The following is a 23,696-nucleotide window of genomic DNA, read 5'->3' on the forward strand; positions in this document are numbered from 1 at the left end:
CTGGAAAAGAGTTCCCTTTCTGTTCTGGGTGCTGAAAAATAAAACACAAGCTGTAAATGTGGATCCCCAGTAGGCTTCCCCTCAGTTGTGATCTGCGATTGCCCAAAAGGCCAGGCAGCATTTCCTGTGGACGGTGGGGGCGAAGCAATCTGTAACCGGCTCACGCCACTCTCCACCTGATGACACTGATTTTTCTAATCTAAGCATCGGCACATACCAGGTGTTCATGCAAAAAGAAACAAGCTGACCCAGTCTTCTCCTCCCTTAAACTCTTTCACAACCCTGCTAAACCAAACAGCGGAGCTAGCCTATGGGTGCTTCACCCGCAGCGCTGCAGCCAGAGCAAAGCGGGGAGACCTAGGATCAGGAACACTGGTGGACAGGGTGTTCTGGGGGCGGGGCTTCAGGAGGACGAAACGACCTGGGGCGGGGCATCCTGGGGCGGGGCATCCTGGGGCGGGGCGACCTGGGGCTGGGCAACCTGGGAGCGGGGCATTCCGGGGGGTGGGGCATCCCTGGGGGCTGGGCGTCCTGGGGGTTGGGCATCTTGGGGGCGGGGCGTCCAGGGGCGGGGCATCCCGGGGCGGGGCATCCTGAGGGCCAGTGGCTGGGGTGACAGGGGCGGCGGGTGCCTGAGGGCGGGGCGGCCTGGGGCTGGACGGCCTGGGGCAGGACGGTGCAGAGTCCAGCCTGAGAGTGGAATAACGGCAAGGCCTGGGCCTAGCCTGTTGGTCCCGCTAGGGTCTCGCTCGTCGCCTGCCGAGTCGCAGCTGCACCCCTGGACACGTATCTTCTGTGGCCGCTCAGGCCGCTCTCTGGCTGCCATGGCCCTCGTCGCCGGCCTATGGGCCTTCGGGTTGAAGGGGCCGGGCTGGCTCCTGCGCCGTGCGTGGACCCTGCACGCTGCCGCCTTCTGCAACCGGGGGCTGGAGGCAACCGGACAGCCGGAGTCCGAGCCGCGGCTCACCAGCGCGCGGCAGCGGGACGGCATCAGGTCAGCCCGGGGGCCGTGCACGGGGCTCTCCCGGGGGTGCTGAGGGCCAGGACCCCGGAGAGCTGGGCAGAGCAGGCGCCCGCTGAGTCCGCCGAGCGCTGGGCAGGCAGCCAGGTCTACCCTCGTCGCCACTGACCCGGCGATTATCCGTCACCGCCGAATCTGGCCGATAAATCTCCTTGGGGGAGGAATCCCTGCTTACTTACTGAGTTTAATACTGTCCCTTGCCTGGGCACGCTAGCAAGATACACGTGGGGGTGACATAAGTGGACAGCCTGGGACGGCCTCGCCACGCTAGAGCTGGTGTGCCAGCTCTGAGTGCGCCCACCGTTGCCAGGGCCTTCAAGAAAGCCCTTCACAAGAGGGCTATGGACCCTCTCAAGCTTGGCCTGGCTCCAGGATGATGGTAAACTGAGCTGAGTGGCTCCTGAGCCCTGGCCCATAAGTGCTGAGGCGACAGCAGGCCAAAGAGTATAAAGGACACCCCGGTCTGAATGCTGCCCTTTTGAGCAACAATCCTAAAAACCTTACCGACATTTCTGTGCACAAACTGCCAACTAGACAATGGAGTAGTACAGATTGTGCAGTTCCCGACCCTAAACAAAAGGGGGCAAGTTTCAAAATTTTAAAGTTTCCAATCAAGCTGTTTAAGTGTTTTTATTCTCCCACCCTGACAAGTATCCCTTCAGACGTGGACAGCAGTGTTTGAATTTATAATCCTCAGACTCCTAGGTGTTCCTCCCACGAAGTGGAGAGTCACCGCTGGCCTCTGGCTTTTTCTAGTTCTTCCCATCTCCTCGCACCCCTACATCTCCTCCATCTCTGCCTCCTGCTGTCCTGCCAGGGGCCTCAGGTCTCAGGGCCAGCATGCCCATATTCTCTCCATCCCCTCATTTCCTGCACATCACCGTTCTTGACCATCCTTGGGCTTAGGGGCACCCACCACAGGGGCAGGGAATTCTAGAATCTCTATAACTATTGGGGGGCTTTGAAGGGGAGTGACCCCAAGCCCTGTGGACTCCTTGTCCCTTAATAGGGACAAATAGGAACATTGCCGGAAGAAGACCAGAGCAGTGTTCCAAAGTGCAAGGCCCACACGGGATCTTTTTGCCTGTTTTTAAGGGCAGTCCTGCTTCTATACATTTGGTGATTTCTGGTCAGGAGTCTGACTTCTGTAATGGCAACCTGTTACTAAAAAAGTACTGATTGAGTTCTCCAGAATTAAACATGAATCCGAAAGGGAAGTGATTGGAGCAATCTCTTAATTTCTAGGAATCACATATTAGGAAGGAAACCCTAAATCAAGTGTTAAAGCAGTACTGTTAGGTACTGTTAGTGGGCCCAACCAACTCGGTCACCTCAGTGGCCCCTTTTCAAAACTGTGCCTCACAACAATACTGCCATCAGGTAGTAAGAGCCAACTATGAATGGAGTGTTGTGCCAGGCACTCCGCATTCCTTATCCCTAATTTTTACATGGGCCTGCAAGGTAGATAACATTACAACTGCTTAACAGTGAAGAGTCAAGTTCAGAGAGGTGATCGCTTGCTTGTTCAAGGCCACGTAGCCAGGAGGTAGGATAAGCAGGAGTCAGACAGAATTCCCTCTGCTGCTTCTGTGTTCCCGACATTTTTACATATCTAATGGAGAAATGGCACTGAGCCAATGTGTTGTCAGTCCACTGTGACTGATGGAATTGGCTTAAAAGCCATACATGCAGTTTTGTCACTAATTCATTTGACATTTATTGAGTGTCTCTTATGTGTGGACATGACTGTTCCTCACTTCACAGATCTTCCTGTGGTTTACAGCAATGATCTTCAGACAGATCATCCGGACATTTATAGCTCTTGCCTCTACATTTATGTCCCATGTCCTGGTGGTGACCTCATTCTGAAAGAAATTTCCTTGTAGATTTGGTGGTGTAGGTGAAGTTTTCTGTATGAGGCATCAGGTGCTTTGAACCAAGACAGCCACTGGGAGAGTTCGGAATGGTAAGATTTTTAGGAGATATTATGAACAGGGTTTGATGGCTGATGGAGTAAGGAAAGGATAGAAGTCTAGAATAACTTTCAGGTTCTGGCTTGGGCAATGGAGCAGCAGCACTGAGATAAGAAAGAGAAGAGGGGCAAGTCCAGGAGTGAGAGGAAGATGCCCCAGGAATACCTAGGTGGAGCTGTCTAGTAGACATCTGAGTGAACAAGCATATCTTGGCTTCTGGAGAGAGGCTTGAACCAGGGCTAATGACTGGGAGCTGTTAGCATAGATGGAGAAGCTGAGGTCAAGGTCATTGATAAAGTTTCCTAGCAAGACCCTTTAGAGCAAGAGGGCAAACGATGGAACTCAGGATTGCCAGCATTTAGAGGATAACTGAAGGCTAAGTGCTTGTGAAAGAAGTCAACAGGGGTTGGCCAGAAAAGGACCTAATGAAAAAAAATTAGAAATTAAAAACCCACAGAAAAGAAGGAATATTTCCAGAAAGAGAAAGTGATCCAGATAGCCAGTGAGTTTGCTTCTGGCAATTAGGAGATGACCAGTGAGAAGATTTTCAGTGGAGTGGTGGGAACACTTTTCAACTTAGTTGAACTTCACAATTTAGAACACTCTGACAGTGTGTGTAATGTGAGCACCAAAGGATTAATGGGACACTCGGGAACCGATACTACGGTGCATGCAGCAAGGGCATTCAGACTGGAATCTTTCTGCACAATTTTGCCTAAGGCCTTAGAATTTAATTTAAGCATATGTCACCAGTGGGATGGCAGCTTTTTGTATGTATTACAGTGAGCACACTCGTTATTCCATCGCAAGGTAATAAGCAGCTCTCCACTACCACTACCCCAAATATAGGTCTGGAAGTCTATCAGCAGATCAGTTGTAATCTTTGTACATATGGGAGAACATCTTTTTGAGAAAGAAAACAATATCACAGCCACCTGAGAACTGCAGCGAAACTGAAATGGTATTCCAAAGAAAATGGTCACTGCCTTGAAATAAATTCAGTCATCAAAGTTGCTTTCCAAAACGCTATGGCACAGAATGCTATTTCTGGAGGAGCCAAGTTGACTGCATAGCAATGGGAATATCAGATTCAAAACAGAATAAGGAAGGCAGAAAGCATGTGTAGGTGGAGACTGATAGGAAATTTAAAATATGTAACAATAATCTGCTGTTTGGTTCATTGCCCATTTCTTATAAGAGCAAAAAATAAAGACATTTCCATGGAAGGAAATGATTCAGGTTGTTTTATTCAGCATGTGCGATATTTTCAAATTGCAAACAGCCCCTTTGAATGCCAGCTTTTTGTGAAGTGAAATGTCCACCCTCTTCTGGTAGGCTTTCTTTTCTTTTCTTTTTTTTTTCCTATATACATAATCCCATTCTCAGACAATGCAAATTATTTTGCAGAATTACGGGACGCCACTGTCAGATTTTAAAAAAAAATCGCTGTCATTCGTATGTGCATATTGACGGTGGCACCTCAGCTGCCTTTTCTTTGGGGTGAGTGGGAGGAGTTTGGGGAGCATTTTCATTCTTGGCTCCTTTCCTAACCTTATTGTGAAGAACAGCGCCAGGAAATAAGTTGAAGGTAGGCACTGTTTGTCACATTTCTCAGGCTCCTGTCACTGTCATACCAAACTCACATCCTCCATGGGCGGAGATGAGTTTGGAACTGTTGTGACTTGCCCCTTCTGTGGAGGTGGCAGTCCCGTTTCTGACAGCAAATGTGGGGGAAAGGAGAAACAAATCAAGGGATGAGGGAGAAAAACCAGCCTGCAATTCGGGAAGTCTTTGTTTTGTTTTGACTTAGCTGTAATTCCAGAGAGCTGATGGACACAAAATTGGCACTAAGCATCAAAACTTCTTTTTTCCCTTGGATTTTAAAAGCTCCCAAATTAGAAAGGAATCACAGGGGTCCTCACTTGTTCTGACTGGTGCATGACCCAGGGATTATAAAATGTGTTTCACAGGAACATTGTCTTGAGCAATCCAAAGAAGAGGAATGCACTGTCACTTGAAATGCTGAAATCTCTCCAAAATGACATTCTTCATGAAGCTGAAAGCAAAGATCTGAAAGTCATTATCATTTCAGGTATTTGTCTGTCCTTAGTGGCCCACAGTGCCCAGAGGAGGTGCCTTAAGATTCTTTGGTTAATTGGTGCATTCCCTACTTAACTGGAGAATTGTTTTGAAGTTCCTTTGAAAGATATTTGATGTGGAAAACACTTGAGTACTTGGGGACTTGGTCCTAACACTATTAGTGTGAAATTTGTAGCAAAGATTTCTGTTCAGGGAAAACAGGTGTTTTTTTCCTCTTTAATAGATACTAAGCATTGTGGGACTTTGCTATGCTAGTCTTCCCATCAAATCAGAACTGGCGCTGTAGCTCAGTGGTGGACTGTTTACCCAGCCTGCATGAGGTTCTGGGTTCTTCCCCTAACAATTAAAACAAAAATCAGAGAACCAATTTCTTCATGGACTTTACAAAATAAATTTAATCATTAATCCTTCTAGTGAATCACAGTCAGCTAGGACCTAGTTGTTCAAACATTTGATTTATTTGTCTTTTCTGTTCTTATCAAGCCTTGTATCCAATATCCACAAGGTCATCTTTAATGGTCCCAGAAAGCATGCTGCAATTTGCTCATCTCTTCCCTTGCTTTTTTTCCAATAGGAGTTTTTATAGAGTTATCTTCTTATGTGATGCTGGTGGTGGTACAAATAACAGTAATGTCAGCATTTTGAAGAACCCCAAGTCAGGAGCAGTGGTGCATGTCTATAATCCCAGCATTTGGGAGGCTGAGGCAGGAGTATCACAAGTTTGAAGTCAGCCTCAACAACTTAGTGAGACCTTGTCTCAAAATTTAAAAATTTTAAAAAGAATTGGAGATGTGGCTCAGTGGTTAATCCCCCTTGAGTTCAATCTCTGGTACAAAAAAAAAAATCAAAGGAAGAACCCCAGAAAAATGTAATGATAATGCTCTATGATGCTTTATTTGTTTGTTTTGTAAATCAAGAATCCATATTTCTGGAGGCAGATACTCCAAATGTTACCTTCTTAGCAACGGCCAAATAGAAATTTTCAGCTGTTTTGTATGGTGAAGGAAAACAAAATTACAACTAGTAGAATCCAGCATCCGAGTGAGGTGTAACCTGGATGCAGAATTGGCCACTAACTTCTTAACTATAACTACACTACTTCCTCCCCCATGGAAAGGTGATATATTGCCTTTTCCAAATAACCACAACCAAAGGGCAATCAATATGAGAAAGTGTTCGCGGCTGACCTGTGGAATGGCATTTTGTTGCAGATGACAGTGGGGGCAGCCACCTCCTCTGCTCTCTCTGCTCCCTCCATAAAACAAAGAGCTTGAGCCAGATGGTTCCCAAGGTTTTTTCACACTCTAACCTTCCTGATTCAACCCCTATGAGTGTCCTTCACCTGTATGCTAAATGACAGGCACATTTCCTAAGGTGTGGTGGCTTTCAAGGACCTGTTTGAGTTGGTTCACTCAGGCGAGACGGAGTGCAAAAACAGAAGCCAGACACTGGAGGGACAGTTCTCTCTGTCATAAGTACCTTCCTGTCAGGCACTGTGGTGCACACCTGTAATCTCAACCATTCCAGAGGCTAGGGCAGGAGGATCGCAAGTTTGAGGCCAGCCTCAGCAATTTAGCAAGACCCTGCCTCAAAATAAAAAATAAAAAATGAACTGGGGATGTAGCTCAGGGAAAGAGCACCCCTGGGTTCAATCCCCAGTACTGAAAATAAATAAATAAGTGCCTTCCCCTTGGTCACCAAAACCTTTCACTTTGTTACAGTATTGTGGCTGTAACTTTCCAAGTGCCCTGAGAGTATTCTTATTAAACTTGTGCCATTTTCTCTGCATAGATATGATTGGTTATTAAAGTTGCTCAGTAGATAAATAAGTGAATGATCTGCCTCTTGCTGTTGACATCTTTTCTCACTTGGAAACACTCACAGCTGAGGGCCCTGTGTTTTCCTCTGGGCATGATTTAAGGGAATTGACAGAAGAGCAAGGCCATGATCATCACATGGAAGTGTTTCGGATCTGTTCTGAGGTAAGCCTGGTTAAGTGTGGACATTGCAAACCTGAGACCCTGGGTCAGCCTCCTTGTTTACAGATCAGATTTTATCTAGGAAACCTGTCCACCATGGTCACCGGTGAATCCTTCATCCCAGCAATTATTTGGATTATACTTTTAAGAAGTGACCATAATTTGCTACTGATTTTATGTGCCAAAGAAAATAAATTACCTAATGGTTCTCAGCAGCCAGGTCCAACACCGTGCGCAAGTGCCTTGGTGTCCAGATTTTGAGCAAGAGGGAAGAATAAGAATGTACATCTTTAGAGAGGAAGGACCTAAAGCAATGATAATTTTAAAATGTTTAAAATCAAACCACCCTGTTAATGGGAAAGAGAATATTTCTAAATAGAAATAATAATAATTGTTTAAATAAATTAACCAATCTTTATAATCACCACTGCCACAGAGGAAAATTAACCTCTTCAATTTTACTTGTTTTCTGCTCCTTTCACCATATTGAGGAGAAAAATTGCCAATAACTAGAGGAAGAAAAGGTTTAAAAAAAAAAAACTTTAGATGATTTATAAATGTGTTGATTCACCCCTTGGATAATAAAAAATTGAATATAGAATCCAACTTTAGATAACACCTTGTTTGTTTCATGAGCATTTACTTATGCTACTTTAAGCATGATACTGAGGAAAATATAGGGAGGGAAAGGGTCCTGCCAGACTGACACTGGCAAGTCTACTTGGGAAGCAGGACATGTGAAACATTCCATCACCTGACCCTGAGATAGCTTAATCTTTCCTTCACATGTTGGTTTATTTGGTGGTTAATGATTCAACTAATATTTAATGCCAGCTACCATGCAGACAAGTCAGAGGCAAAGAGGAAGGACATACAGACACGTTCTTGACCACCATGGGTTTTCTTTGTTCTTCCAGAAACCCACAAGCAGATCAGATTATACTTTTCTCATTTCATGGAAGGACAAACTGGAAAGGTGGTTTACCTGAAGCTTCGTGGGGAAGCAAACTAGGGCTCAGACTGAGGCCTATTGTTTACTATGTTATTAATATTTATTGCCAAGGCTTGATATTTTCTTTTTCTTTTCTCTCTCTCTCTCTCTCTTTTCTCTTTTTTTTTTTTTTTTTTTTTTGGTACTGGGTATTGAACTCAGGGACACTGAACCACTGAGCTACATCCCCAGTCCTATTTTGCATTTTATTTAAAGACAGGATCTCACCCAGCCGCTGAGGCAGGCTTTGAAGTAGCAATCCTCCTGCCTCAGCCTCCCAAGCCACCAGGATTACAGGCATGCACCACCATGCCCAGACTAAAGAGTAGTCTTCTACTAGTACCCCATGTGTGGTGAGAATTAAAACACATTAAGAGAACCGGGAGCACCTCCTGCCCTCCCTAGAGGGACAGCTCTTATCACTCTACTGCAGTATGTCAACGAGCTGAGATCTGAACAAGTTGGCAAAGGGCCTCATGGGAAGCAGCCAGGGCTTCTTCAAGGACCAAGTCCAAGATGGTTTCTTGGAGGCTTCCACTCTCTGGATGCCTCTGGCTCACTGGGAAAGACAGCACAGAAATGGGACCTAGCCCTAAAAGTGAAATAGGAGTTCTATAGAATTGATTTCTTTAACACTATCTCTAAGAAATTCAGATGGTCTTGAATAAATACGAGTATGACGAACTTGTGCAAGTTTTCAATTTCCAAGTGTAATCAAAAAGCAGATTGGAACAGAATGAGCTCGATATTTCATTGTTCAATTCATGCATGAGAAAATTTGATTTTAGAAAGGGAGATAGAGGCATCTGAATTAGCTGGCCATATAAAAACTCTAGGGAATTTGTTACAGATCTCAAGTGCTCTATGATGGTTGATTATTTACAAATTAGGAGGAGGGCAAATTAAGAAAGAGAATAAGAAGAACCTGGTAGCAGAATAGCTAAAGTGACCTTCTGGAGCACTGATGGCTCACACAAGAGGCTTATCGCCAGTCTTTCTTCTTATGCCTGTTGAAATTTGAGGGAAACTTCATCCTCAGGGAGAGATGCTTCTTACACACCACCCATGAAATGATAGTGGGACAAGGTCTCTCATTTTTCCAAATAATTTGGATCTCTTAATAGTGCTTTTAAATGCAGGTGGGCCAGCCTGCTTATCATGTCACATTCTTAAGTAGAAGCCAAACCGGTGCTTACTTCTGGAAGGTGAGAGGGGAGGTATCTCTGATGATCAAGAGTTTGATTATCTAGGTTCCCTTTGCCTTCTAACTTTATTTAAAATATTTTTAATTACAAAAATAGTATGTATTTATGACAGGAAATTTTGGAAAATTTAGAAAAACAAAGAGCAGAAAAACAAATTACTAATGCCATTCCCAAAATCAAATTTTTTCATGCACGAACTGAGCAATGAAATACCGTATTCATTCTTTCCCAATAATCATACTACCCAGAGAAAACTGTACCTAATATTTTAATGTGTATTTCTTTTCCAGTTGTTAATGGACCTTTATTTTATTCATTTATTTATATGTGGTGCTGAGAATCAAACCCAGTGCCTCACACATGCTAGGCAAGCACTCTACCACTGAGCCACAACCCTAGCCCCTGTAACTAATATTATGCTGCATTTATTTTTAATACTTTTCCCTAGGTACTCATTTGTTTGAATAATCACATATAGATGTGATTAGAGTATATAATTGTGTATTGTAATAAGATTATAGAACTGAATGTTCCAGGGCTGAGGTTGTAGCTCAGTGGCAGAGCACTTGCCTAGCATGTGTGAGGCACTGGGTTGGGTCCTTAGCACCATATAAAAATAAATAATAAAATAAGAGGCATGCTGTCCATCTACAACTACAAAAAAAGAACAGGAAAAAAAAAGAACTGACTGTTTCAGGTAATATTTGGAGTACTCTAGGCATATTAATTTATATAATCACCATGTTTCATATGGTTGGTACTGATATTATCCTGATTTTGCAGATGTGAAAATTGAAGGGTTAGGTGACTTATCCAGGATTAGGCAGAAAGTAAATGACAGATAGATAGGGCCTCCCATTCCAGGAGGCTGCCTCCAGACCACTACATGAGCCCGGACTGACAGCCAAGCTGGTGTTTCCCTTAGAAAATAATTAACCATCACTACGGACAATGCTGCATTCTGTTAAGTGGATTTAGTTGAGTTTACATAGCCACTGTTTTCGTCACCTTTGTAGTACTATAACTGAATACTTAAGGCAATTAACTTATTAAGAGAAAAGGTTTGTTCACCTCCTGGTTCTGGAAATTCAAGTCCATTGCTTTGGGCCTTTGGTGAGGACACTGGCAGTAGCAGGGAATGTGTGTCAGAACAAACTGATCATATGAGGAATTAGGAAGCAAAGAGCGAGAAAGAGACTAGGGTTCTATAGTCCTTTTGAGGGCGTGCCACCAATGACTTCCCATAAGGGCCTCCCTCTCACAGGTCCCCTCCCTTCCCAACAGCACCTCCTGAGCACCAAACTTTCTTTCTTTTTTTTTTTTTTTTAAGTTTTCAATGGACTTTTATTTTATGTTTTATATGCAGTCCTGAGAATCAAACCTAGTGCCTCACACATGCTAGGCAAGCGCTCTACCACTGAGCTACCACCCCAGCCACAGAACCAAACCTTTAAATAATGGACTTTTGGGGGACACTCATCCCAATGATAGCAGCCATTTACTTATTTTCATAGAGTTGTATTATTTAAAAGGTTTTTTTCCTATTGTAAAATAATGATTTGGTGAGCCTGTTTGACCATGGAGCTTTGTACCTATTATCTTAGAAGTATAATTCCTAGATCAAATGTATAAGCATTTTTAATGTTGTTGAATATGGACCATATAACCCAAGTATTTCTCTATCAAGTTTTTTGAAATCCTGGTCCTTCACAGATGGCAGACAGGACACATAGGCTGTTCAACTCTAATCCCAGTTGACTGGCTTTTCACAAGTAACTCCTGGACAAGAGAACAACCTGCAGAACTAAACAAAACCAAACAAAACTTCTTTCTTTTCTTGGCATCAAGACTTTAGAAGGTCTTGTGAATCCTTCCCCTCATTATTCCAGATCATGGGAATGAGTTCATCACGAGTCAACCCCACCCTTTTCCTAAAGTGCATGTCCCTGCTCAACTCATGAGCAGTTTAGTGTACAGGTATGTGTGTGCATGTACACATGCATATTTATGGGAAGATTGGTTATTTTAGCAGATTCTCTAAAAAATGACCCCCCCCCCAAAAAAAACCAAAAGGTTAAAAAAAGGCTACTGTGAAATATGATGTGCTAGCCTTATATGTGTCATTTCATGTTGGGGACAGATCTGAGAAATGTGCTGTTAGGTGATCTCACCATTGGGCTGATATCGTAGAGGGAACTTGCACAAAACTAGACACATAGCCCACTGCACACCCAGGCTATGTGGTGTATAGGTATGGTACAGCATATTGCACCCAAGACCATGAAAAGTAAAATGGCACAAGACTGATCAAGCACAAGAGATGAGATAACTCCAAGGTGCAAGAGGCTGCCACCTATGTAACGTAGCATATAGTTTTACAGTAAAGTAGCTTTTTTTTATTATTATTATTGGTCGTTCAAAACATTACACAGTTCTTAATACATCATCTTTCACAGTTTGATTCAAGTGGGTTATGAACTCCCAACTTTACCCCGTATACAGATTGCTGTATCACATCAGTTACCCTTCCATTGATTGACATATTGCTTTTCTAGTGTCTGATGTATTCTGCTGTCAGTCCTATTCTCTACTATCCCCCCTCCCCTCCCCTCCCCTCCCCTCCCCTTTTCTCTCTCTACCCCTTCTAATGTAAATCATTTCTTCCATTTGTATTATCTTGTCTTACCCCTCCTTTCCTCTTATATATCATTCTCACTCCCTTTCCCTCCCACCTCTCATCCCTGTTTAATGTAAATCTTCTTCTCAAGCTCTTTGTCCCTACCCTGTCCTTGTTTACTCACCTTATATCAAAGGGGTCATTTGGTATTTGTTTTTTAAGGATTGACTAGCTTGTAAAGTAGCTTTTTAAAAAGGAGGAGTACACTCTAAAATACTAATAAAAGAGTACAGCTGGGAGCTGGGGGCACAGCTCAGTGGTAGACCACATGCTTAGCACACACAAAGCCCGTTTGTGCCTTCAAGTCCATCATCAGCACCAAACATAATTTTTAAAGTGTGTATACTGAACATCGAACAATAGTAGCTGTTTTTTTTTGTTGTTGTTTTTACCAAGCACTATGTACTGTGCCCAATTCTGTGTGTAGTGCTTCCTTAGCATGGGCAATGCAGTGGGCCAGCTGACCCATCACCCCAGACTGGTGAGCAGTACTTTGCACTATAGTGTTATGACAGTTACGGGGTCACCAGATTGCAGGAATTTCCCAGCTCCATTACTATCTTTTTTAAAAAAATATATTTTTAGTTATAGATGGATGCAATACCTTTATTTTATGTTTATTTATTTATATGCGGTACTAAGGATCAAACCCAGTGCCTCACACACACTAGGCAAGCGCTCCACTACTGAGCCACAACCCCAGCCCCTCCATTACTATCTTATGGGACCACGGTCCTATAAGCAGTCTGTACCTGATCAAAATGTTATTATTCAGCGCCTGTGTCATTGGTTATTTTAGGAAAAAAGCTATCCAATTTCAAATGTTTATGAATATAAAAAATAAGTTTCCTAAGCAAAAATCTTCAAATCATGAAAGTCATATTTCTTTGAATTGCCGCCTTGGGGAAAAAAAACCCAGATTTGGTTCCTCTCTTCCCTTCCTCTCTGCCAAGGTTCAAAGAGCAATGATTTAGAAATTGAAGTTGCCATAGCAACACAATCTGTTTAGAGCATCAAGAAAAAAATAAGCTGCAAAAATAAGTTAAAGTTCTGGCAATTTGTGTGGTGAGGGTCACATGAGCACACTTTGGTCTCCCCTCTCGGTGCCAGTGGCTGTTTAAAGAATTTTGTTTGTTTTGATGACAGCAGGGTGTCCCCTTCTCCCCGTTTTAATAGAACCGAGAGAGCATTCATGGTGGTAATTTGAGAAGTAATTACTAAGGAAATTGCCTTCAAGTCCTTTTCCACCTTAATTTTTCAAGGAAGCACCAAGTACCAATTTCAGACTTTTAACACAGGGGCTTCACACAAGCACAGGGAGAACAGAACTATTTGTGAAAGCTTTTGTTTGTTCCCCAGAGACAAAAATCCACACTGTTTTTAGTGGGAGTGCTGGGGAAGAAGGCGGAGGGGACCCCCTCACAGAGCTGGGCTCAGCCCGTGGCTTCCACTCCCTTCACTGGCCTGAGCCAAGTGATTTCCACCCTCTGAGCTTCATGTCCTTGCTACCAAAAGGGATTCCTTCCACGTGGAGCTCCCACAAAGACCAAATGATGCTTCAGCGTGGACATTTAGTACAAGTTAGTGCCTTCATTCTTTTTTGCATAGAATCATATGAAAAGTGTTCTGGAAACAGAAAAGTCATATAAAATAACAGGTATTAACGTGGCTCCTGACTCTGCATGCAAGTGAAGTGGGTGTGTCTCCTCCTGCAGGTCATGATGCTGATCCGGAACCACCCGGTCCCCATCATTGCCATGGTCAATGGCTTGGCCTCAGCAGCCGGTTGTCAGCTGGTTGCCAGCTGCGACATTGCCGTGGCCAGCGACAAGTCCTCTTTCGCCACTCCGGGGGTGAACGTGGGGCTCTTCTGCTCCACCCCTGGGGTCGCCTTGGGGAGAGCAGTGCCCAGAAAGGTAACTCATCTTCTGACCTCTTTCTAATTTTTCCTCTAGCCCTGAGAGAATTAGCTTATAAAAAGTACTGATTGTATCAGGATATTCTGCCCAAAGGCTCTTTGGCTGGAAGTGCCAAGTGTTCCTATAATGTAAGAGAGGGAGAGGCGACTGCTTGCTCCTCCGTAGCTTCTCACACTGGATGCCAATTTGTGAATTCACCACATTTCAATCTTACATGCCCTTCAGTATGACTAGTTAGGTTTTTCAGTTTGTTTGTTTTCCTTGCACAGACATTATTTTTGTAATTTTATTTGAAATGCAGTGGAGGCTGAGTTTCATTGCACTGAATGGTTGACCATGAAATACCATGGCACGCCTACATACTTCCAGAATCAAGAGGCTGGAATGGTGTCCCTGGTCAACCACATGTGGACAACCTTTCTTGTTCCAGAAAGGATCCAGTAGATGATTTACTGAGTGTATCCAGGTAACTGTGGTTGCATTTCAGGAACATGAATATCCTGTGCATGGTATGTTGAATCTGTCTGAGAAGGGGACATGTTACAAAGTTGTCTTTTCTTTGCTGACTACAGTGAAGTCCACTTTCACCTCAAAGCTTTCTTCCTTCCTGAAAATACCATAAAATAATATTTACTGAGCATCCCTTATGTGTATACCCACAATGCCTTTGTTCTAGGAGAAGTGCATCCTCATTCTCAGTTGGAAATCTATAAAAGGGGGGCAAAGTCATAAATATGGCAAGAAAGGAACTAGATTGCTTTCTAGAATATATTATCTATTCTAGCAACAACTACAAAATTAGCAACTGCTGACATACCTCAGGCTCAAAAGAAATGAGACCCAAGAAGAATCAATCAAATAAGGCCAAGAAGATTAGGGAACACTCCTTTCTTCTATATTGCCTCCTTATTAGTTTTTATAGAGATGTGTGTTTATGAGAAGATTATGAAAACAGACACCCACAAGCATGTATACCTCAGAAAATTACCAGGAAGTGGGATCCACACTGCAAAAGGTGACAGCTTGCTAAAATGTCCTCCAACAAAGGGACTTTTTTATTCTGTCAAGATTCATGTTTTCTCTAAATGTATAGATATTCATTCACTGAGTATTTTTGAGGTTGCTACTTCTTGCCAGTATGTTAAATTAAGATGTATTGCAAATCTATTGACAGAGCTCACTAATTAACTATATTCTAGCTGCAAATCAAATCATGAAGACTTTGCATACCAAAAAGCAGGTGTACTGCCTGGTAGCTGTGCATCCTCTTCAACACCTGACTTGCTGGAAGGTTCCATGGTAAAGCATTTGAAAAATTGGTTTCAGAATAAAAACCAATTTTTCTTAAAATAAACTTTTGAAATCAAGGCTTATTAGAAACTTAACACTGTATCATATTAATGAAATTTAAATTCGTTTTTGAGAAGAGAGAGGGGTAAATGTGACCCAAAAAAAGTAGGACTTACGATCCCAGGAAGCCCAATTCTCAGAACCACATTGTAAAGTTGTCCAGTGTGACAGATGAAGGTACAGGGAGGTTGTAAGAATCAAGGTGGCTTTTCTCTCCCAGAGACAGTTTGGTCAAAGAGCCAGGCCTCCCACAGGATGGGGCAAAGAATCTCCTGGATTGTCTAACTCAGATTCTTGGTCTCGTGCTCTGACCCCCAGAAGGCCTCTGAGTCACTTGACTCAAAACCTCAGTTTGTTTTTTTTTTTTCCTAATCAGCGGCTGAAAACAGTTCAGAATCCTGTCGCAATGGACTCATTAATACTGGACTACTTGGAGGCATGAATCTGGAATATGATTTGGGGTCAACACTAATGAGCAGAAATGGCTCATTAGTGATTATTGCAGTATTGATAGAGGGAATTTTTAGGAGGAACAGTCAGAACGTAAGTCCTTTGCCAGGTTTCTGGATCTGCAGAGGTGGCCTGTGTGGCCTGTTTAGGAAGAAACATTTGGGATTCATAAAATCTAAGCCTGGGGCTGTAGCTCAGTGGCAGAGTGCTGCCCTAGCATGCATGGGGCACTGGGTTCGATCCTCAGCACCACATAAAAAAAAAAATGAAGGTATGTGTCCACCTACAACTAAAAAATAAATATATATTATATAAAAAAAATCTAAGCCTGACTGAAAACACCTGCCTGAGAGTCATAGAAATCTAAACCCAGCAAAAAGCACTTTCTATCACCTTTTCTTGATTGCACTCATGCTAACACAATACACACAGGTCTGTGGAGCAAGTGTGTAAGTCCCTCTGTTCCTTCCCAGGTAGGGAGCAGGTGTTTTTGCAAATTGGACTAGTCTGGAAGTCCCAACCCTTTTCAAACAGGTTGAGGACATGTGTGGTTGACTAGTGCCCTCTGCTGGTCACTCTGGGAACCTGCTTGGCTGTGTCCTAGACTGTGTACTGCCCTTGTGGTCAAACCAGACTGAGTCTGGGCATGAATGATCTTGCTCATTTGTGAAGTGCTTCTCTCCTTTGGCATGAATTAAATAATGCCTCTTCATTGAGCCATATGGGTACCCAGCCTGGTACAGCTGTTGCCCTCCCCAGTCAGGGCAGGCCTCATTCATAAATGCACAGCCAGGAATCCCTGGAGAGCAAGAGAAAAACCAGAATCACTTCCCAAATCATTCCTTTCACCATAGTAGGAGCCCTTGCTTCCAACCATTTATGCATTTTAATTTCATGTGTCTGTAGAATCTGATTTCCTAAGAGTCTAATGGGAACAGGATAGAATTTCCAAGCAGGAAAGAGTTTTAGATCTCTGCTGCTGTCTGGTACTGGTCAGCAGAGAGCCTGAGGTAGGCAGCATCTCAGGCCTGCTGCAGATGAACTGCAGGTTAGCAGTGATGGTAGGGACATCAGGGCTTGAGAGGTACAGCCTTAGAGAACATGCAGCTCAAGAGCTCCTAAGAGTTTCAGGAACGTTTCTTAATGTTCCCAGTTGGCTTAGGCCCATGACCCTCCCTGGGCATGCTTCCTCTCCAGAGCTTACCTCCTAGTAGCTCCTACGCATTGGCACTGCCGGTGCTGTGAGAGAGCGGGAACACGTGTGCACACCTTGTGGGTTCTGCTCTGTCTCCCCTCCCCTCCAGTGCTCACTTCCTCCCTGCCACCCGTGCATCCTGGGAGATAAGCACCATGTGCTATGGCCTGAATGCTCCTGTTCCTCCAAATTCTTACATTGAAACCTAATCACCAAAGTGATGATGGCCTTAGAAGGTGAGGCTTTGGGAGGTGATGAGGTCATGATGGTGGGGCCCTCATGAATGGGGTTAGTGCCCTTAAAAGGGGGCCCCAGGGAGCTGTCCTGCCCATTTTCCCCATGAGGACCTATTTTCAGTCTATGAACATGGAAGGTTCTCACAGGACCCCAAGTCTGCTTTTAACTTGGATCTTGGACTTTCCAGCTTCCAGAATTGTGAAAAATAAATTTCTGTGGCTGATGAACTTCCCAGTTGATGGTATTCTGTCTTATAACAGCCTGAATGGACTAGGACACCGTGCACATCCAAAGGACACAGTGTGAGGAGAGAGTCCCCAGGGTGCTATAGTACACAATCCTGTCAGCTGTGTGACTTAAGGGAGTCCCATGCTACCCCTGCTTCAAATAATCATCCCCTTTCCAGGACTGCAGTGCCTAGAAGCCAAAGTCAGAGAGTCATAGGAATTCACAGTTAGAATAAGTACATTCATATTAGCTGCTGCATTTATTGGGCACTGACTGAGCACCCAGCACTGCATCGTGAGTTTTACATCTGTTACCTTTAATCATCACAATACTGCAGATAGGCAGAAGTCTGTATGTCTGGCTGCTTGTCCTTCTCTAATTGGCTAATTGAAGGGCTGAGGGAAAATAGTTTTTCTATTTAGATGAAATCCCTCATGTACTAGCTCAAGTTCATTTCCTGCTTGTTTACTTTTGGAGGTCCTACAATAACATTAGGATTTTTAATGCAGAAAAGAATGTAAGAGATTGTTGAATTCTTGCTTCTACTGTAAGCAGAACTTTCTCTGCCTGTCAAATGAGGGTTCTGCCCTACTCCTGCATCTCCAGGAGGCAGAATTCCACTTTGTCTGGAAGTGATTCAACTTGGAGATTTATTAGCTATTTTCACTTTTTATTTTTTAGTTGTCAATGGATCTTTATTTATTTATATGCAGTGCTGAAAATCAAACCCTGTGCCTCACACATGCTAGGCAAGTGCTCTACCTCTGAGCCATGACCCCAGCCCTATTTTCACTGTTTTAAGCAAGTTTTTGGAGTTGCTCCAGAATTAAGATTTTATATATATAGTATTCCTGTGTGTTAGCTCTGGCTGCCATAACAAACACCAACTTCGCACTGTGCTCCCATATGGTGGAGAGTGAGTGAGCTCTAGTGTCTCTTCTCATAAGGACACCAGTCCCATCTCATAGGGACCCCTTCCTTCCTTACGACCTTGTTTAACCTGCATTACCTCCTTCTAGGCCACATTTCCAAATACCATCATGCTGGGACATAGGGCTTCAACTTATGAACTTGGCAGGGGACCACCTCTCAGTCCACAGCACAGCACTTGACCACAGTAGGTTCTCTATTCAGATATTGTTGAAGGAATGAACCAAGGACATGTGATTCAAGTTCCCCCTCACAGAAGCCGGTCACCTTCCTTCACATACATGGTTTGTGCCAAGTCCCTTGCACTTGTCTCCTGCAAGCAAATCATCACGATTTTTTCTGATCCATGTTTTGCCCAAATGAACCATTTTTTCTAGCATCTCCATTGCACTTGATGTGACAGTGTGCCCTGTCGCCATCAGTTAGCTCTTCTTCACAGCAATCCTAGGAGACAGTCATTTGTATCCACGGGTTCCTGTTGAGGAAGTGGGAGGTGACAAGCCACTTGCCCCAGGGTCTTTCAGAGGCTCGGCACCCAGCAGGTGTGGACCCCTGCCTGCAGCCTGCCCCATGCTTGAACTCCAAAGGGTTTGCACTGAAAATGTCTTGGCACTCCTGGAATCCTGTCGAGCTCCAATATCTGAGGCTGCCAGGTGATTTAAAATGGCACAGTGGGGCCCTGGAGAAGGTAAGCAGAGAGAAAGGGAGACTCAGGGGAGGCAGAGCAACATGAAAGGAAAAAGAGTCACTGAGAAGGGCATCTGCCAGAAGGTGCCTGATAAAGGGACAGTGCCCACGGACAAATCATCAGCCCAAACTGCCACTGCCACTGCATGGGAAGGAATAAATGCCTTCTGCTGAGCCAGCCAGGAAGGGGTACCATTTCCTCTCCCAGCTCTGATCCCATCCTCAACTACTCTTTGAAACTCATTTGAGATCTTGGTCATACCAAGTGATGAAAGACAAAGGGCCTGACTGGTTATTGTTCTTTGTTGTTTGGTTTTTTTCAATGTGGCATGTGTTTCGCAGGTGGCCACTTCCCATTACGTGGTGCACAAGAATTCCTCAAGAGCCACATGTGTCGATGAAGGAAAAAGGCCACTTAGCTATGCAGTGACAATTTTCTACCTTGACTTCTACTCTGGGTCCCAGCTGACTCGAGGATCTGGGGCAGAGATAGAGCAGAATATTGTCCTGCTCCTGCTGCTATGACCACCTGGGTGTCTTCAGCAGGGTCAAGTTCAGTAGCCGTTAACAGCAGGACCCAGTTTTCAGCTCCATGCTCAGCCAGGGGTTCAGACAGGCACTCCTGACGGTGCTCTTTCCGGTTGTCTGCCCGAAGCAACGCACGGTGTCACATTCCCACTCCCTCCAACAGAATCGTTATCTCTCTGAAAGAGTAGAAGTTGGGATTTAGTCCATGGCCTTAACTTTACACCAACATCACCTGTCCCTGACTGCCAGTCCAGTGGGTGTGGATTCCATTGGCACCGAGTGGAGAAGAGGCCCTCTGGCCAGGTTTCTGGCTTCTCCTCTCCATCAAATCTTGATCCCTAGGTGATCCAATATAGTCTCATGATGGAGAAACCATCTAGATCAGGGGTTCTAAACCAGGAGCAGTTCTGGTCCCAGGGACACATGGCAATACCTGGAGTTTTTGTTGTTGTTGTTGTTTGTTCTTGTTTTTGTTTTTTAATTGTCACAACTAGCAGGCAAGTGTCAGGGATGTTGCTGAACTGCCTACAATATCCAGAACAGTTCCACACAACAAAAACTTCTCTGGCCCACAATGTCATTATCACCAAGGTTGCTCTAAAGGCCAATGATTCCTAAATTCATATAGCAAGCAATTCTAGTTATCTGTTACTGCATAAAAAGCCATTCACCACTTTGTAGCTCAAAACAACAATAACTTGGTTAGCTCATGAATTGGCAGTTTGGACGGGCTCAGCCACCAAGGCTTATCTCTGCTCCACAGTGCCATGGCCTCCGCTGGGGGACTCATCTGAAGGTGCTGTTGAGGCCGCCCCTCAGCTGGGCCTCAGTGGGGGCCAGGTTCCCAGACTGAGCAGCCTGAGAGAAAGAGCCAGGTGGAAGTGGTAGCACCTTTTTGGCCTGTCCTCAGTGCCACCGATAGCCAACTCGAGTTGCCTGGCTGCCTGCCTTCACAAGTATCTAGAACACTACGAAATAAATAAGTACATTTCCCGTCCTAGCAAAGTTTACATGCTGGCAAATCAACAAATAAACCATCAACAAATAAGCATGTAAAATATACAGTGCGCTAAATGATGAGAAGCAGGAAAGATAAAAATAGGGCCAGAGAGGGGGACAGTGTTGGGAGTGATCTGACAATTCTGATGTTGCGATCCTGGAGGATCATGGGTAAGGCGATACACGAGCAGAGACTGAGATGGAGATTCAGGCCGTGAGGACACCTGGGGAGAGGAGGTCCAGGCAGAGGGTACAGCAAGAACAGGACCCTGAGGTGACCGCACTCTTGGCGACTTTAAGGAACAACAAAGATGCCACCAGAGAGGGAGTGATAAGTGTGGGGAGGGGAGGGTTCCCCTGCGCTGCGCCCCCTGTACCTGGGGACTCCTCTTTCTGGCTTTGAGACTTACAGATCCAGGTCCAGTTTGTGACAGGCTGTTGAGTAGAGGACCAGGCAGAGAGTGAAGGGGCACTCCCTCCCTCCACAGCCTTGTCATCTGCAGAAAGGGCTGTGGGAGGGCAGAGCCATCCTGTCCCTGTCACCTCTTACCTGCTTGCAAGTTAAAGACAGGCTAGGTTCTACATCTGATCCTGGAAGACGTTTTCTTGAAATGTCTTTCCCTCTTCTCCCTGACTGGAGGGTGTTCTTTTGGGTCATACAGAGGTGACAGCACCTGTGGATTGTCTCTGGGTGGAGACAACCCCCTGCATTGGTTTGTGGCAGGTAATGGGCCTCTCTGCAGCAGCGTGTTTGCAGTGGCCTCCCATCAGATGGGCCGCTGTCCTGTGCTTGGCCCTTGAAAGAGGCAGGAGGAATCTCCTGACTCCGACAGAGTCAGTGGTCTGATCTGTGCAGGACCGGAGTCCTTTCCCCTCCCTGGCTACTTGTGTTTTCTTTGCTCTTAGAAAGATCTGATCTCGTCCCTGGCAGGAGTCAGGGTATTGACAACATCAGGGGTGGTGGATGACATGTCATTTGAGAAGCAGATAACTGGCTGAGGTGTAGTTTGATCGAGGAGAGCAACAGCCTCAAGAGAGTGGAATGGAAAGGGGGCCTGAAGGGGCAGTGGGGTACCAAGGGTGCCTTCGTGACCCCGCCTGCTTCCTCCCTCAGGTCGCCTTGGAGATGCTTTGCACTGGGGAGCCCATCTCTGCTCAGCAGGCCTTGCTCCATGGGCTGCTCAGCAAAGTCGTGCCTGAAGAGCAGCTGGAGGAAGAGACCATGCGAATAGCCAAGAAGATCGCCTCCCTGAGCCGCCCCGTGATGTCTCTGGGCAAGGCCATGTTCTACAAGCAGCTGACCCAGGACCTTAGAACAGCCTACCACCTCACCTCCCAGACCATGGTGGACAACCTGGCCCTGGGGGATGCACAGGAGGGAATCAAGGCCTTTATCCAGAAGAGAAAACCCACCTGGACACACTGAGCCAGCATGAACAGAGGAATGGCGGGAGAGTGAGCCCAGTGGGCAGCACCCAGAAGCCCCCTAGTCCTCACCCCCTCACCCCTGACCGCCACTGCTGTCTCTTGATGGTAACGGAAGACAGCCTGCTTTTATGACACTAATAGTGGTCTGCTGAGGGCCATTGCCAGGTAGGAATGACGCATCGAAATTTCCTTGCCAGCGTACCCCTTGTTGCTTAGAGGAAGGACTCGTGGAAATGGACTTGCCTTGGACATTCGCTGTGACATTGCATGTATGTTTGAGAAAGGTGACCCTGCTCAAGGACCAGGGTGGATCCAGGTTTAGGGTGTATCCTGCAGGTTTTAGAAAGTATCCCGCTCCTTGGGTTTAGGGCAGTTCCAGGTTTAAGGTTATTCCTGCTAGGAATAGGGCATATCCTGCTGCCTGAGTTCCCGTTGAGTTCTTGTGGAATTCAGAAAGTATTTGGGAAAAAAAGCCTGGTGGAGTAAGTGAATTTTGGCGGCAGAACTTGGATTTCCTGAGAACATGTTGTAGAGGGCCCGGGTGAGTTCGTGAATAAAGAATTGCTGTTTGAATCTACAAAGCTGTGAGTGGCTCGTGATCTTGTGCCCAGCCAGACTGCGGCAGTGGTCTCACAGCGTGGGCCTGTACTGAAAGTCATGATTCCACAGGGAAAGGATAGAAGGCGAGTAAGTGATGTGCTAACTTAGTGGCAGGTTAGCCCACCTGGTGGGCCAGATATGGCGGACATGCTCCTGAACAGCACCCCACGCCAGGGGCCACCCCTTCAGAGGGATGGTCAGCTGAGGCATAAAGGAGGGAAGCCCAACCCATGCTTAGCTGCCATGTCCTCTAAGGCTGAGTCAACTCTGGTTGCTTATGACAGGTGAAACATTTCAATTCTCCATGAGATGTTTTCTACACTGAAAATCTTCTTGATTCTAATGGGAAATAATCAATGCCTATGGCTTTGGAATACTTTTATGTGATTTAAATAAATTAAAGATTTTAGAGAGTGGTTGTTTTATCTTTCCAATCAGACTGCAAGCTAAGGGAAAAAAAAAACTCTTTGTATGTTCCTTCTGATGGACTCAGAGTTGGGCCTCATATTCTATGATGCATGTCCTTGCCCTCCAGGTCACTATGAAACCCACACTCTGGGCTCCAGCGTGAGGATAGAAGCAGCGGAGGAAGCAGGCTCATCCCTGCTGTGGCACATTTCTGAACTCTGTCCGCTTCTGGTAAAGAATCCAGATAGCATCAGGCCTTTGAGTTCCCCAGTCGGGCAGGCGATTGGGGAACGTATTCCTAAACACGTTACTTTTTGGTTTCTTGTCTAATGTGACTCAAGAAATGTTCCAAATCTCTTGTCTTCCAGTTTGTACAAAAAGCTGATTTTTAATTTTTTTTTTCCCAGTGCTAGGGATCAAACCCCTGGACTCATACATGCTAGGCAAGTGCTCTACCATAGAGGTACATCTCTAGCTCTGTTTGCTTTTTTTTTTTTTTTTTTGTAATTATAGATAGACAGAATGCCTTTATTTTATTTGTTTATTTTTATGTGGTGCTGAGGATCAAACCCAGTGCCTCACACATGCCAGGCGAGCACTCTACTACTGAGCTACAGCGCCAGCCCTCTGTTTGCTTTTTAAACCAATTTATTACATCTAAGAAATAGAGTGTGTGGCCATAACTTTGATTAGTGCCACTACTGGGGATAAAGGACCATACGGATCTAACCTGTGGTCTCTCTTCTATTTCTGAGGTAAGAACCTCATGGCATGGATGGCCCCAGTCACGG

General features: G+C 45.0%; 1 protein-coding gene across 1 annotated transcript; it reads left to right on the forward strand.

The window, feature by feature from the left end:
• Positions 1-624: 624 nt before the first annotated feature.
• Positions 625-22,910, forward strand: Echdc3 (enoyl-CoA hydratase domain containing 3). The gene is made up of 5 exons (XM_005320278.5): positions 625-994; positions 4,965-5,086; positions 6,979-7,076; positions 13,662-13,862; positions 21,584-22,910. Exons 1-5 carry the CDS (start codon positions 825-827, stop codon positions 21,893-21,895), a joined length of 903 nt encoding a protein of 300 aa, XP_005320335.2. The 5' UTR covers positions 625-824; the 3' UTR covers positions 21,896-22,910.
• Positions 22,911-23,696: the final 786 nt, after the last annotated feature.

Source organism: Ictidomys tridecemlineatus, chromosome 10 (assembly GCF_052094955.1).
Source record: "Ictidomys tridecemlineatus isolate mIctTri1 chromosome 10, mIctTri1.hap1, whole genome shotgun sequence".
Classification (NCBI taxonomy): Eukaryota; Metazoa; Chordata; class Mammalia; order Rodentia; family Sciuridae; genus Ictidomys; species Ictidomys tridecemlineatus.

Bases quoted from the DNA above. Each gene is read 5' to 3' on its own strand.
- Echdc3 (XM_005320278.5), top strand. From the start codon at position 825: ATGGCCCTCGTCGCCGGCCTATGGGCCTTCGGGTTGAAGGGGCCGGGC. The intron at 995-4,964 runs GTCAGCCCGGGG...TGTGTTTCACAG, and splicing joins CGGCAGCGGGACGGCATCAG to GAACATTGTCTTGAGCAATC. The intron at 5,087-6,978 runs GTATTTGTCTGT...AAACACTCACAG, and splicing joins GAAAGTCATTATCATTTCAG to CTGAGGGCCCTGTGTTTTCC.